Consider the following 15,399-nt stretch of genomic DNA (forward strand, 5'->3'; position numbering starts at 1 on the left):
ATGCTGGTGTCCTAATACGAGCAGTGAAGCCATCAGCACTGTATTCTCCATGGATCGGTGAGGTTCCACTTCTGTTCTGATTTTAAAGCTGGGACAACTCCCTTCTAAAGTTGATCTTAGTAAAGAAGCAGTTGCTGAAAAAAGCAGCCGTTTAAGATTTTCTGCCTTGAATTCATCAGGACACTTCACAAGAAATCAGTATAGGGGCAAAACAACAATTTATACTGTATGAGAAAAAATGTTGATTTTTTTGCAAGTGGCTCTGATTGGTAAAGGCATTGCCATTGAGAATGCACAAGTTGATGGTGACTGACAAATAACTGCCAAGCATTATTTGAAATTTAAACCAGGCTGCTTGACCCTGATTGATGAACGTATTGCCCTGGAGAATGTATCAATGAATGGCTGCCACCTGAAGTATGAATGCACAACAAAAAGAGAGATTGAATTACTTAACTGTTATCAATCTACGTTTTATTTTCAGTTTTCTCTTATTTATCTATGTTATCTCTGTTGGCGAGTTACTTGATTTATTATGATTGATCCAGCTTGACCTTTAAACTGTTTTCTCTTGATGCAGTTGACTGCTGGGATGGTCCAGAGGGGGAGCCGATTGTGCAGCACGGCTACACACTCACCTCCAAGGTCCTCTTCAGAGATGTTGTCGAGACCATCGGCAAATATGCTTTCATCCAAAATGAGTGAGTGATGGTGTCTAATACTAGGGGGCATGCACTTAGTGAGGGGGGGGGAACGTTCAAAGGAGATGTGAGGGGCAAATCTTTTGGACATTGTGGTTGGTGTCTGGAATGAGCTGCCGGGGTGGTGGTGCAGGCAGATATGATAGGGATGTTTAAGAGGCTTTTACATAAGCACATAAATATGCAAGGAATAGAGGGATACAGACCAAGAGCAGGCAAAATGGAATAGTTTAATTTGGCATCATGTTTGGCACAATATCATGGACTGAAGGGCCTGTTCCTGTACTGTACTGTTTGCCACTGTGATAGATTTTAATAACTGAAGATCAGATTAATATTGAATGCTTGTGTGTCAGGTGTTAATTTTCTCCAGTTCACAAAATCCATGTTACCAATCTCAGTTTCTGTACTGATAATTATGATGCATGGTTGGTGACTTGCCATATACCATACAGGATTCTTTATTTTATGTAGGCCTTCAGTCTAGCATTCACCAATAGCATGGGTTACACCAAAAGAGGAAAAATGAATCCACAAGAAATAAATATTAATATTTAGATAATAATACTTGCGATGTTATACTAAATGTTCTAAAAGCTATGTTCATGTGTGCTGCAAAGAAACAAAATATGATTTTAGATTTCCCCTCACCCAACACCCAGCAACATTGCCAGCAGCTGAATTAATATTTTTCATTTTATTTTATTGGCAGGTATCCTGTGATCCTGTCCATTGAGAACCACTGCAGCATCCAGCAGCAACAAAAGATTGCCCAATATTTAAAAGATATCCTTGGCGACAAACTGGACTTATCCCCTGTTGGTATTCATGATACAGACCAATTTCCAACTCCCAAGCGCCTGAAGGGAAAAATTCTCATAAAGGTAATGATTCTGCGATCTTTTCAGAATTTCTGTTACCACGTTTGTATTAGATTAGGGTTAAAATGTTGGTTTTAATTTACAGGAGATCTCACCGGCCTTTAGAAATTCTCCTCCAGCATGAAATGGCTGGTACATAGAGGGGATGGAGCTGTTGTTTGTTGCCATCCTGCATGGCAGTCAGAAATAGGGTGGGACTACACAGGTTGGTTCAGCAGCCCAATGTTACGTAGAAATATGTATTGCCAATGGGCCTTCTAGAAATTTTTGATGGGCAGCAGTTAGTTGAGTGGTTGCCATTGGGCTGCTGAAATCCTGTTCCTAATCGCAGCCTGCCTGAGAACTAGTCCAACCAGAGGTCCAACAGCTTCAACCATGCCATCAGGAGCAGTGGCCACTGCTAAGGCAGGCAGGAGCCCTGCAGCCAACAGCTGGCGGGATAAAGGAAAACTTTAGTAATAGCAGGTGAGTGCTGAAGAGGAAACCCCTCTGGAGATATCACTGGGGCAACAAGTACTGCGAGAAAATTCCCTGATGGCGGGATACGGTTGGGGACGATGGGTTTCCGCAGTTTTACCAACACCCAGTCAGAGGGTGGTCAAAGGGCTGGATAAAATTTTAATGTTTCCAAGAAACAGTCATGCCATAGGGAGTTTAAAAATGCACTCTGGTTGAGCTTTGCAGATGCAGTTTCAAAGAAAGGTATACAGCAGGATTAAGTAGCATCTCATGTAACTAACTCCTGGGTGAGGTTAGGAATCCAACTCCCTGCAGGAGAGAAAGAGGGGAAAAAAGGCATCATGTTGAAATGCTGAAAAATACTCAACAGATCAGGCAACATCTGTGGAGAGAGAAAAACGGAGATGATAGGCAGAAGAGAGAAGTTTGCTGCAGAGAGAAGGTGCACTCAGTGGGATTGCCAAGATGTCCCATAGTGAAGCACACATCACAAGTGAATGGAGCGAGAAGGTGGAGATGGGAACAGATATCTCCCCAGAGAACCAGGATGCTCCAAGCTCTGCTCAGCTGAACACAGATGGTCAGCCTAAGAGGTTATCAATGAAAAGGACTCTCCCGCAGCAGCAGAAAATATTCCAGAGGCACTGTGCATGATTGGAGAGAGATTGGAAGACTGTCTCCACCATAAGTATTATGGTGTCTCAGGCATTTGATCTGACAACTACACCAGTGGAAAGAGTGGCCACATTCAGGGACTATTAACATGGCAAGCAATAGGTATTGGCTTGCCTTGACCCATAGCCTACTGAAGCAGGAGAGAGGACAGCTTCAACGTGGTAATTCAGCAAGGTGCTCTCCAGCTCTCAGCTTCTAGCTACGAAAGGGAAGATGGGAAAAGGGTAGATGGAAATGCAGACTCTGCTCAAAGCAATTCAACTTCTGCCCACATGCCACATTTGTACCACTGGCTGAATCTGCCCCTGCACAGATGCAGTTTGGTAATCTTTGGTGTGACTCTTGTGTGTTCCAAGTCCCAGAGGTTGTCAGCATCTAAACTATGCAGCAGAGAGGGGAAAAAAAAGTGTGATTCAGGTCCGCTAAAGCTACAGCGGTTACACAAAGTAGAAGAAAAAGGATTTGTATTTGGGTACTCACCAGGGTGTTTAACACTAACAATGTAATTTTTTTGTTCACTGTTTATCAACCATAAACCTTATTTCGAAGCTCTATTCTCCCCATTGCTGTTGTCTGCCTTGTGAAAAATTATATGACATGAATGATAAATGAACAATGGATATCTGTGATAGGGATGGATTATTGAATGTGGGACTGCTTTGTTTTGGAGGCTGAGGGACACAGTGGCTTCAGAATTAATGTTCCAGATGGCTTCACTGCATTAGATTAGCTGAAGCATGTCTGAATCAAACCATGCGGGCATCTTTGGCAAGCTCCATTCCTTTACCACATCGGGCTTCTCCTTCAAAAATACAGAATGGCCACTGTCCCCCTCCCCAGGAAAGTCCAGTCCTCATTGCTGTGCAAGAGACAGCACGATCATTCTAGAAACCCTTAGATCCTGTTAAATTAATCAGATCTGTATCACCTTGATGGCTTGCCCAACACCGTTTTGTGTACATGTGGCTTTGATTGTACTTTTCCTGAGTGCTAGTGGTAGGATTCCTCACAGGTATCATCAGCCACGTCTTTAAAGGAAGCTCCTCTCTCTAAGGAGCCATTCACCGACTGCTTGAAGGTGTGAGTATCCATAGGAGATTTGTCTGGTGCAGGATTGATTGACACCATGGGACCCTTGGGTATCTTGCACGGCCATTCATTTTTAAACTCCCGCTGAAAAAACCAGTGTGACCTACTCTAGTTTTCACATGAGTCCAACACTTAGATTTTTTTTGGGAGAATGATAAGAATTAGGAGCAGCAGTAGAGTATTTAGCCCCTTGAATCTGCTCTGCTATTCAATAAAATCATGGCTGATCTTTTCGTGGACGTAGCTTCACTTACCCACCTGCTCACCTTAATTCCTAAAATCAAAAATCTATCTATCTTTGCCTTAAAAACATTCAACAAGTTAGCCTCAACTGCTTCATTTGGCAGGGAATTCCACAGATTCACAATCCTTTGGGTGAAGAGGTTCCTCCTCAACTCAATCCTAAATCTGCTCCCCCTTATTTTGAGGCTATGTCGCCTAGTTCTGGTTCCACCCACCAGTGGAAACAACCTCCCTGTTTCTACCTTATCTATTCCCTTCATAATTTTATATATCTCCATAAGATCCCTCCTCATGCTTTTAAATTCTCCTCATAAGCCAACCTTCTCAACTCTGGAATCGATCTAGTGAATCTCCTCTGCACCCCCTCCAGCGCCAGTATATCCTTTTCCCCCTAAAACTCCCAAGCTAGCAGAAATTGCTTCCAATGTATTGGAAAACCCCTCCAAAGTGATGAAAGTGCATTCTTAGAGCAAGTCCTGTAATCAAAAGTCTTTGGTCAAAGAAGCAGCTATAATATGTTAGTTCTTAAAAAATTCCTTGGTTGCCACTTGCTCAGCCCTTCCTATCCCCACTGTCCTCTCATCTAGCTCAGTATAATGAGTTCAAGAAATCTGTGAGCTCAGAGTTAAAACTCCTCATAGTTGGCTTCTAACATATGTACCGTTAGACCTGCCTACCCTGTGGCGATTTCCTGCATGCTAACAAACGTGTTCAAGATAAATACAGAAGCTGACAGATTTCTGCAGGCATTCCAACACCCTGGCAGGTTCTGACCTTTTAACCTGCAACCCACACACAATAATTCCACCCAATATTTCAGATTGTTCTGAAGAGAGGTTTTACCAATGTTGAGAGATCACTTTGGTGAGTTGCTAAGAAGGCCGCCAGTAAAGTCCATGCACATTACTTTAAGAAAAGGGACAAGCATGTCCTGCATAAGCTTTGGTTTTTAATGCAAAGACAGATGAAAAGAATGGTAACTAGAAAAGCTTAGCAGGTCTGGCAGAAATGGTGGTGAGGGAAACAACATTAAGATTTGGAGCCAAACATGACTCATTCAGTGAGGAGTCACATTCAGCATTAATACTTCAGATTTCCAGCAACTGCAGTACTTGCTTTGATCTAAAAGAATGGTCGTTAGATCACTTACCAAGACAGCAGCAGAAAGTTATTTTTCTTTGAGGGAATAGAAATTAGAATTGAGATCACATACCACCTGTTATTTTAAAATCACTTGCTGTCTCTAAAGTAAAGCGGATTAATGATTCATGGTATGCTCTTGTGTTTTTTTTAGCTATTTTTAAAAATAAATGTATACTTGACGCCAATGCAAAATGTACAATTTTTAGCTCTGATCGCAAGATGGGTGGCAGAGTGGTTAGCAGTGCAGCCTCACAGCGCCAGGGACCCGTGCCCAATTCAAGCCTTGGGTCTCTGTCTGTGTGCGCATTCTCCCTGTGACTGCATAGGTTTCCTCCCAGAGTCCACAGATGTGCAGGTTAAGTGGATTGACCATGCTAAATTGCCCCTTAATATCCCAAAATGTGTAGTTTAGGGGGATTAGTGGTAAATACATGGGGCTACGCGGATAGGGCCAGGGTGGGATGCTCTGTTGGCGAGTCAGTGCAGACTCAATGGGCTGAATGGCCTCCTTCTGCACTGCAGTGATTCTGTGATTCTATGGTCTTTTGGTTATCCTTTCTTGCTATTAGATAATGGACGTAAACATAAGATGCTTAATCCATTTGTACACCAGCACAGCTGTAGTAAAGATACGTCCAAGGTAGATTCGACTCTCAATATGTGGGTGCCTTATTGTAACACTAGGAAAAGTTATAAAATATTCAGGAAATCAAAAGGGAGTGCTGTGTCTGAGCGTTATTCATTATTGCATTTAAACCAAACTGAAATTATATTCCACATGAAGTCACTCAAATGCGACATGAACTGTACTTGTGCTGTTTGAAAGTCAACTCGCAAAACAAATTTCAAGCTATGGTGATACGCAATAATGTGGAACGAAAGCCATTCTACGTTAACTCAAAAGTCACAGTACAATTACCATCTTGTTAGTATAATGGACTTGAAATATAATGAATTTAATGTTTCCATAGCACAAATTCTATAGTAGATTTAAATTTCCAGATTATTAATGCCAGATTTGTGTGTTCTACCGATTTAAAGTACACACATTGTTGAAGTAATTAAAAGTCACCTTTATTTGATACAAATATAAACTTGTTCTCAAAGATGTAGCATAAAGCCTTGTGTAGCAGACAAATGTAACCTCAATAATAAAAACAACCCAAAATTATACTCTGGCAAAGTGAGAATTGACTAGCTTGTGCAATGCTGTTTTGTTTCAGGGAAAAAAACTGCCTCCTGACCTCCGGACCGATGCAGAAGAAGGAGAAGTGTCTGATGAAGATAGTGCTGATGAAATTGAAGAAGAGTGCAAATTAAAACAAATCAATGTAATATTCAACTTAACATTTTCAAGCCAAATTCAGAATGAAACTTATTAATAGCATTTAAGTATAATGATTTGTTTCGCAGGGAGCAGTTTCATATGCAAAAATTGCACAAAATCACATTATCCAGTTGTGATTGATGATGTAAAAAACTCTCATTTATTATAATGACTAAAGACAAACGTTGCTTTGAAAAAATGTTTTGTCAATCATTTTTTGCTGCTAACTGGCTTTTTTCCTTTATGCCCAAAGTAAGCAGTTTGAACCTAAAGGTTTCATTGTTTTATTTGATCTATCCAAGAGAAATTTTGGTTTGTAAATGTAATTGCTTTTTCATTTCCTCTTGAGATGGATAACCCTGCATTTCAGCATTGGTCTGTCCAAGTGCTCAATGTCATTTAAGTGTGATGAAATGGAAATTATTTATTTTGGCTTCTAATCTTGTAACAAAGTTCTACAATTTTCCTCTAGCATGCATGAAAAATTATACTTCATATGGCTTCAAATAACTGTACTTAAATTTAATCTGCTTTGATAAATTTATCAAAGCAGATTAAAGGAAGTATTGAAAAGCATCTACTGTGGATTTGGGGGGAGGGGGGATGATGTGAAGGGGGGTGCAGAGAGAGTTGTTGGAGAGGAATGAACCCTGGCATTAGCAAGTAAAGATGCTATGAAACCTGTGGATCTCTTGTGGCATTGGTTGTGGCAATTTGTAGGATGCCCCATCTATCAGAATTATTCTGCCATGTAATTTGTAATGTGTTATATAATAGAGAGAATGAATTTACAACCATAGTACAAAGTGGAGGTTATTCAGCCCAATATACCTGTGTTAAATCTCAACCTTGCCCCATCCCCTTTTCACTTTAATTTTTCCTTTTCCAACTAAGAACATAAGAAATAGGAGCAGGAGTAGGCCATCTAGCCCTTCGAGCCTACCCCGCCATTCAATAAGATCATGGCTGATCTGAAGTGGATCAGTTCCACTTTTCCGCTTTCTCCCCATAACCCTTAATTCCCTTGTCTGTCAAAAACCTATCTACCCGTGACTTAAGTAAATTTAGCGAGGTAGCTCCACCACTTCAACGGGCAGAGAATTCCAGAGATTCACCACTCTTTGAGTGAAGAAGTTCCTCCTCAACTCCGTTCTAAACTGCAACCCCCCCCCCCCCCCTTATCTTGAGGCTGTGCCGTCTAGTCCTGCTGTCCTTTCTGAGCAGGAAGAATCTCTCTACCTCTACCCTATCCATCCCCTTCATTATCTTATACGTCTCTATAAGATCCCCCTCATCCTTCTAAACTCCAACGAGTACAGACCCAGTCTATTTAGTCTCTCTTCATAGTCTAACCCCCTCATCTCCGGTATCAGCCTAGTGAACCTCCTCTGCACTCCCTCCAAGGCCAAAATGTCCTTGCGCAAGTGCGGTGACCAAAACTGCACACAGTATTCCAGCTGTGGCCTCACCAGTGCCCTGTACAGTTGCAGCAAGACCTCCCTGCTTCTATATTCTATCCCCTCACTATAAAGGCCAGCATCCCATTTGCCTTCTTGATCACCTGCTGCACCTGCAGACTGGGTTTTTGCGACTCATGCACAAGGACCCCCAGGTCCCTCTGCACCGTAGCATGCTGCAGCTTTTCGCCCTATAAATAGTAATCTCTCCTACTATTATTGCTGCCAAAGTGGATAACCTCACACTTGCTAACATTGTACTCCATCTGCCAGGTCCTTGCCCACTCGCTCAGCCTATCCAGATCCCTCTGCAGACTGAGTTCAACTGAATATTTTCAAACTAAATTCTGAATTTAACTTTTTATAGGTTTCATCACTGTTTTTAGGATGACATTCTGTTTTAAAAACCACTCTGTAATTAACATACATCCAGTCTGATCAAGAGACAAATTTGTGTAGTTGTTGAATGATAACAGCTGAGAGGTGAACCTGTCTCTTAACATTACTTGCAAGCCTTGGCATTTAAGGTATCTTTAAAACGTTTGATGGTATAATTATCACCAGCTTTTTATAACTTTATTCTCCGTAGATTTTGTAATACCACAACCTTCAGTTAGAATGATCTTGAACATGTATTTTGTTTTTACTGTATGTGGATAGAAAGCTCCCCACTATGATGCTTAAAATAGCAATCGATCTATGATGACATTATTGGTGCCTAATCTGCATATTTAAGGAATATGTTTCTGCCGGGTGTTCCCTACTTCTTGCTCAGAAGAGGAGGTTAAATCTAAAGGCTGCAGGAATAAAGCAAGACATTAGCAGATATGCCTCCCAACTGATTTATACTGCCTGGTTCTGGCAGAGCAAAAAATTGTCTGTGGAATTTCTGATTTTAGCATGTTTTAGCAGTTGTATAGCAACACAATATAATACTGTCTTTATATGTGACCCATACAGGGTAACAGCACAAACTATCATCAAGTGGAATCGTTTATCAGAAAGAAACTGGATTTCTTGCTGAAAGAGTCACAGATCCAGGATAAAGAGGATCCAGATAGCTATACAGTCTGTGCACTCCTGAGAGCTACACACAAAGGCCTAAATGTCAGTCTACAGCAGGTAATGCTTGTCAACTTGTATACAACCTATATATCCTTGTATTATTCCTTGTTGTCCCTGGTGGTTTAATTTCAAATGAGGGAGGAAAAGAAAGAGGGTTGGGATGAATCTGTAGATCGGAGCTATTAATCCACCTGTTTTTTGAACAATTTGATCATTCCTTTGAGAAGTCACAAATGTCTTGGGTCTTTGCAAACATACAAATTGCAAGCATGAGTAGGCCATTCAGGCTTTCTCTCCTATTTAATAAGATCAAGGGTGATCTGATTGTGCCCTCCGCTCCACTTTTTTTTTCCATCCTCTATTTGCTTTGACTTCATTGTCAATCAAGAATCTATCTAATTCAGCCTGACCAATATTCAATGGCCCTAATTCCACTAGTGTGTGGGGAATTTCACGAACCAACAGCCCTCTGAGAGGAAAAAATTCTCCTCAGTTTAAATGGGGATCCTTATTTTTAAACAATGTCCCTTAGTTTTAGTATCTCCCACAGGGGTCCATGCTGTCACCTTCCCTCAAGATCTTGCATGTTTCATTAAGTACACCTCACTTTCTTCTAACTCCTGAGGACATAAGCCCAGCCTGTCCAACCTTTCCTCATAACTCTTTGATCCCAAGCATTAATTGAGTGAACCTTCTCTGAATTGCTTCTAAATCATTTCTCAAACAAGGAAACTAAAACTGTATACAGTAGTCTGGGTGTAATCTCACCACGGGCCTATACAATTGTAGTAAACATCTGTACTTTTATATTACATTCCACTTGCAGTAAATGATGCATTCCATTTGCCTTCCCAATCACTTGCTGTACCTGCAGACTAATGTTTTATGATTAATGTACTAGGACGCCCACATCCTTCAGTACCATAGAGATTTGCGGTCATTCTCCATTTAAATAATGTACTGCTTTTCTATTCTTCCTCCAAAGAGTGTACTTGAACATTTTCCCACATACTTCCTTTGTGAATTTTTTGCCCACTCACTAAAGAATCTATAAAGGGATTTAGATATGTTATGTCCTCACAATTTACTTTCCCATTTATCTTTCTGTCATCAGCAACTGAGCCATGAGTCATTCAGAACCAAATTCAACCCATGGAATTGCTTATTCCCTTTCAAGTTGATTCGAACTTGTAGAAACTTGTACATATTTTGAAAATATAGTCTTAGAACAAAGAACAAAGAAAATGACAGCACAGGAACAGGCCCTTTGGCACTCCAAGCCTGCACTGACCATGCTGTCCGACTTAACTAAAACCCTCTACACTTCTGGGGACCATATACCTCTATTCCCATCTCATTCATGTACTTGTCAAGACGCCCCTTAAAAGTCACTACTTCCACTACCTCTTAAAAGTATTCACTTCCACTACCTCTCCTGGCAACAAGTTCTAGGCACCCACCACTCCGTGTAAAAAAAACCTGCCTCATACATTTCTTTTAAAACTTGCCCCTTGCACCTTAAACCGATGCCCCCCAGTAATTGACTCTTCCACACTGGGAAAAAGCTTCTGACTATCCACTCTATCCATACTTCTCATAATTTTATACTTCTATCAGGTCTCCCCACAACCTCCATTGCTCCAATGAGAACAAACCAAGTTTCTCCAACCTTTCCTCATAGCTAATGCCCTCTATACCAGGCAACACCCTGGTAAATCTTTTCTGTACCCTCTCCAAAGCCTCCACATCCTTCTGGTAGTGTGGCGACCAGAATTGAATACTGTAGTCCAAGTGCGGCCTAACTAAAGTTCTATAAAGCTGCAACATGACTTGCCAATTTCTAAACTCAATACCCCAGCAGATGAAGGCAAGCATTCTTGACTGTCTTCTCCACCTGCATTGCCACTTTCAGTGACCTGTGTACCTGTACGCCCAGATCCCTTTGCCTATCAATACACTTAAGGATTCTGCCATTTACTGTGTATTAGATCTTCCAAAATGCATTACCTCACATTCATAGAACTGTCTTCATAGAATGGTCAAATGGAAAAATAGCACTGCTATTTTATTTGTAGTATGAATAAAGAGCAGTTATTTCTAATAGATTTTATTTCTTGTAGACACATTGCCTATTTTTCAAACACTGAAATGTTTGAGTTAAGACATTTGGCATGAAAGTTCAAACTGGATGAATGTTCATTAACTTGACAAAGCCACACACTATTTGGTTAAATTGTTCTAGATACTGAGCCACACCAAAAAAATCTTGTAATGGCAACGATCTGAATTTGTACTAATTCAAAGACTGGTTTATGATGAAACAAGCTTGGTGGAATTTCATCCTAAACGTACAATGCCAATTAGTAAAGAAATGTAGGGATTGTATATTATGCGTTCCTTAGGAACATCGCTGCGATGGTGCAGCCTTCACACTACAACTATTTACTGCTCTTTCTGTGTGTTTGTGTGAATGGGAACCCGTGTTGCTGTCAGTAGCAGTTGCTCAAGCCCCAGATGAGCAAGAAATAACCGAGCGCTAGAGGCTGTGTTCAACATTATGATGTTGGCAAGTTGCTAGATGAATGGCAGGATAACCTTGATCCAGTGTGGGCTTGAAGGAGGAAAAGAGTGTGAAGGAAAGAAGCTGGGACTGTGAGGTTAAATGAATTTGAGGAAGGGATTGATGTTTAGTATGTACACACCTGGAATAATATGATGAAGAAAAGGAGTGGCATTGTCAGTCATTAATAACCTCCTTTCCTCTTTTGTTCTCTTTGTACTTGACTTTTATCTTGTTTACTTTTCGAATCCCTTATTAAGAAAAGATAGCTATGGGTAATAAAATAAAATATGCAATGCGTGTGCAAAGAGCCTGATGTTATGGTAACATGTTGACTGGGTTAGGCAGGCATACCTCTCTCTCATCTGTCAGGTCACCAGAATGGGAGGCTAGTTTCAGTTTTTAATTTTTGCTGTAATGACTTCTCCTTACAAGGTAGCCTTTTCACATTGACCTTTTGTTTTCTGATCTTAGTTTCCATCCTACCACAATCCAAAGAGTGCTGGGGTTGCAAGTGCCTAACCTGCTGGCCTCGATTTTTCATTACTAAATTCATCAGTGCCTGAGCAGCACACAATTTTGGCTTTGAAGCCAATAGAAATTTTGATTTGTTCTGTCCTCAGAGATCATCAGATGGGATGCATAACAGAGGGATGATCTGATTATGCATTTCCATCTCCACGCTGAAGTTCAATATTCCATTGTCATTTTGTGCTGTTAACGGAGTTTTATCATCTTGACCCATTCAAAGATGATAATGAAATTGACAGCCACTAAAATGTTTTTCCATCTTGACGTTCAAGCCATTTTTGCAAAGAAGGTATAACTCATCAAGTTTAATTGCACTGAGCATCAATGATATCTTGTTCATAGCTAATAATGCCAGTTGAGACCACAATTGACAGCAGTTATTGGGCCCTGGAGTCCAGTCTTCAAAGAGCGATGAAGGGGCTTCAAGGTTTTAATTATGAATTTTCTTGCATGATTCTTGTGAAAAAGAATGTGCATTGACTCAAAAATGAGCAAATCAGATACCAAATTAGATGGAATAAGTTTCACTATTTGTCAAACCAATCACTGTATCCAGAATTCTTTATACATGCAATATGTATGTATCTGATAAGATAAATAAAGTCAGCTTCTGTTACTGTATGCAATTACTTCATTTGAGGACAAGCCATTAAGTACCAGCCAACTTACTTTTTAGCATCTGTCACATTGATGTCTACAGCTCATCAATAATGTTTGATACACTACTGCCTGAATTTTTTGGCCGCTGGGCATATGCATATGAAACTTCTGAAAGAGCTTTACATAGTCCTTATGTGGCCTGATTAATTTTACATTCCTGACATACTGGAAGCAGGGGTATTGTAAAGCATGCGGGACCCTGAAATAAGTGTAACCACTAATCTCAATGGCCTTTTAACTGAATCATTGCATTTTCATGTTATTTCTGGGATTCCTGATGAAATTAGTGGGAGTGATGATGACCTGCAATAGCGGTTTCAACTCCAATATTTGAAGGTTCCTCCGCATCTGAAATTTTGAAAGACTTTGCTACTGAGCATTGTTGTGCAAAGCGCAGCACACACTAGCCTTTCTGGAGATTTTCTTTGTGCATTTTTAAAAAATTAATTCAAGGGATCCAGGCTGTAGGTTCATTGCCCATCCCCTGATTACCTTTGAGAAGATGGTGGTGAGCTGCCTGGAACTGCTGCAGTCCAGGTGGTGCAAGTACACCCACAACGCTGTGAAGGAGGGAATTCTAGGATTTTAACCTAACAAAGTGAACATACACAAGTGTGCTTCTAGATGTGCCTAGGCAGCTGAAATGCTGCTTCAGTATGCCAGTGCTTTGCTCAGTGACACAGCTGGTGATCATATGGCTTCCATTCTATCACTCCTGGAGCTCATTGGTTGGGTTCCTCACAGATGTCATCACATTGAAATGGGTATTGTCTTGCCTCTAAACAGCAAACTATTAAGCCTACCTCAAGGTGTGAAGAAATCAGAAAGGGTGAACTGTTATGAACACAGGCTGCCCTAGAGTCTTGCTCATACCTAAATAAACAACTATTGCTGGAATGGAAGCCCACATGGTTGGTGCATGTCTTGTGTGATTTGGGGGCACCTTAATTGCCACATGCCCTCAGTCAATAATGCTTTCCACCTGTGGGAAGACAATCAGAGGTGCAAATCCACCCATGTGGTCACTTTTGATTGGCAGACATGACATCAGTCACCTGACATATGCATTTGTAGGCCACTGACTGCAAGATTCCACAAATGTCTTCAGTAGAGCCCTGGACAGATCTAAAGACAAAGATGATAAGGGTTGTGGTGACTTTGTCAGCCATACGCTGTAGTAAGCCTCCCAAGGCTTAGGGTAAGCCTCCCAAGATACTTGTGTTCTTACAGGTCGAGAAAGTTTACCCTGTTCCTGCTGAACTTGTGGGCATGGCCTCCTCTGGTCTCTCTCTCTCTCTCTCTCTGCTCATCTCTCCAATGGAGCAACAGGTTGCTGCTTTTCTTATTGGTGATCTTCCCGCTCTCCAGCTGGTGCTGTTGTTGCTCCTTGTCTTTTTGGTCCTAATTTGTTGGTAAAACAAGCTAATCAGAGCTCCATAATGGAGATTAGACGTAACAATTGTCCAGTGTTCTCAAAGTAATCTCTCAGCACAAGTACTGTGAACAAAGCCTTTCATACAGTAGGTAGGAAAGCAGCTGTGAGGTTTCAGTACTTATTGGTATATTTCCCAGCCCCCTCAATTGTCACTGTGTTTTCCCTATCCTTGGTGAGTTCCAGAAGCTCTGGGAGATTGATGGACGCACAATTAAATTGCTAAAGCCATATTAATATTGTCATAATTGAGCAATTAACATATTGAAACAACCGGCCCCTCCTGAGGGGGTTGTTCAGGCACAGCTCCATCTGCTGCAGTTAAATGCAGAAGTTGACAGGTTGGAAACAGGCTTCCCAGCATGCAATTTCCTCTATTTATAACCTCAACCCACTCCCACACTCATTCCTGCAGGTTACATTTCAGCCCAGTGTTTTTGTATTTGTGATACAGCTCGTTGGTATTCAAAACATGGCAAGCAGAGCATTAAGTTAAGACATCAGTATTACATGGAAACGCAATTCTCCAACATCTGCTTTACAAAATGAATGGTACCTGCCCAGAGTGAATTAGTGGAGTCTGAGTAGAAGATAGCCTCTAAATAAATTATGAACAGAAGTCTTAAGATATTATCTAGCAAAAGCTGAAAAAGGAAAATCTTTCTGTTTACAAATAAAGCTTACTGCACAGAGAGCAAAATTAAAATTCTTCAAATATATGTTTTATAATTGTGAAGAAGAAGGAAGCTTGACTTCCCATGGGTCTTGGGTGTTATACACTTGCTATTATCAAGGGCAACGATTTGCTTCTGAAGCCGTCCTCCCATGTTATAAAAATTCATGGATCTCCTGTAATACATGTATTTTTGCTGTATAAAAATACAATTAAATTTGTTTGTTATTTTTATTTTAATTATGTAAAGTGTCCAGCAACAATTCTGTTAGGTATGGGAAGTAGGTACCATCAACAAGTACATACCATTAGCACAGGATGGGTTGAATGGCCTCCTTCTATGCAGTAAATCTTATGACTTGTGACTATTTCAGCATGTCTCATTACTTTCGTTGAGGTTGTTGCTGAAATCCCAGCTTCACATCAGTAAGATATAGGACCAACACTTGCAACACTACAGCAGAAACAGTGCAGTATTTATCAGAGTATCCACAACAAAATAT

At 40.8% G+C, this 15,399-nt stretch overlaps 1 protein-coding gene across 1 annotated transcript in view; it reads left to right on the top strand.

Annotated features, from left to right (window-relative positions):
* Window positions 1-15,399, top strand: part of plch1 (phospholipase C, eta 1) — a 75,477-nt gene that overhangs the window by 26,665 nt on the left and 33,413 nt on the right. The window contains exons 8-11 of the mRNA XM_080185602.1: window positions 581-701; window positions 1,414-1,585; window positions 6,415-6,522; window positions 8,936-9,097. Coding sequence (XP_080041728.1) covers window positions 581-701; window positions 1,414-1,585; window positions 6,415-6,522; window positions 8,936-9,097 — 563 coding nt within the window. The remainder of the gene's footprint in view (window positions 1-580; window positions 702-1,413; window positions 1,586-6,414; window positions 6,523-8,935; window positions 9,098-15,399) is intronic.

Source organism: Carcharhinus amblyrhynchos, chromosome 3 (assembly GCF_965287045.1).
Source record: "Carcharhinus amblyrhynchos chromosome 3, sCarAmb.v2.hapA, whole genome shotgun sequence".
Lineage (NCBI taxonomy): Eukaryota > Metazoa > Chordata > Chondrichthyes > Carcharhiniformes > Carcharhinidae > Carcharhinus > Carcharhinus amblyrhynchos.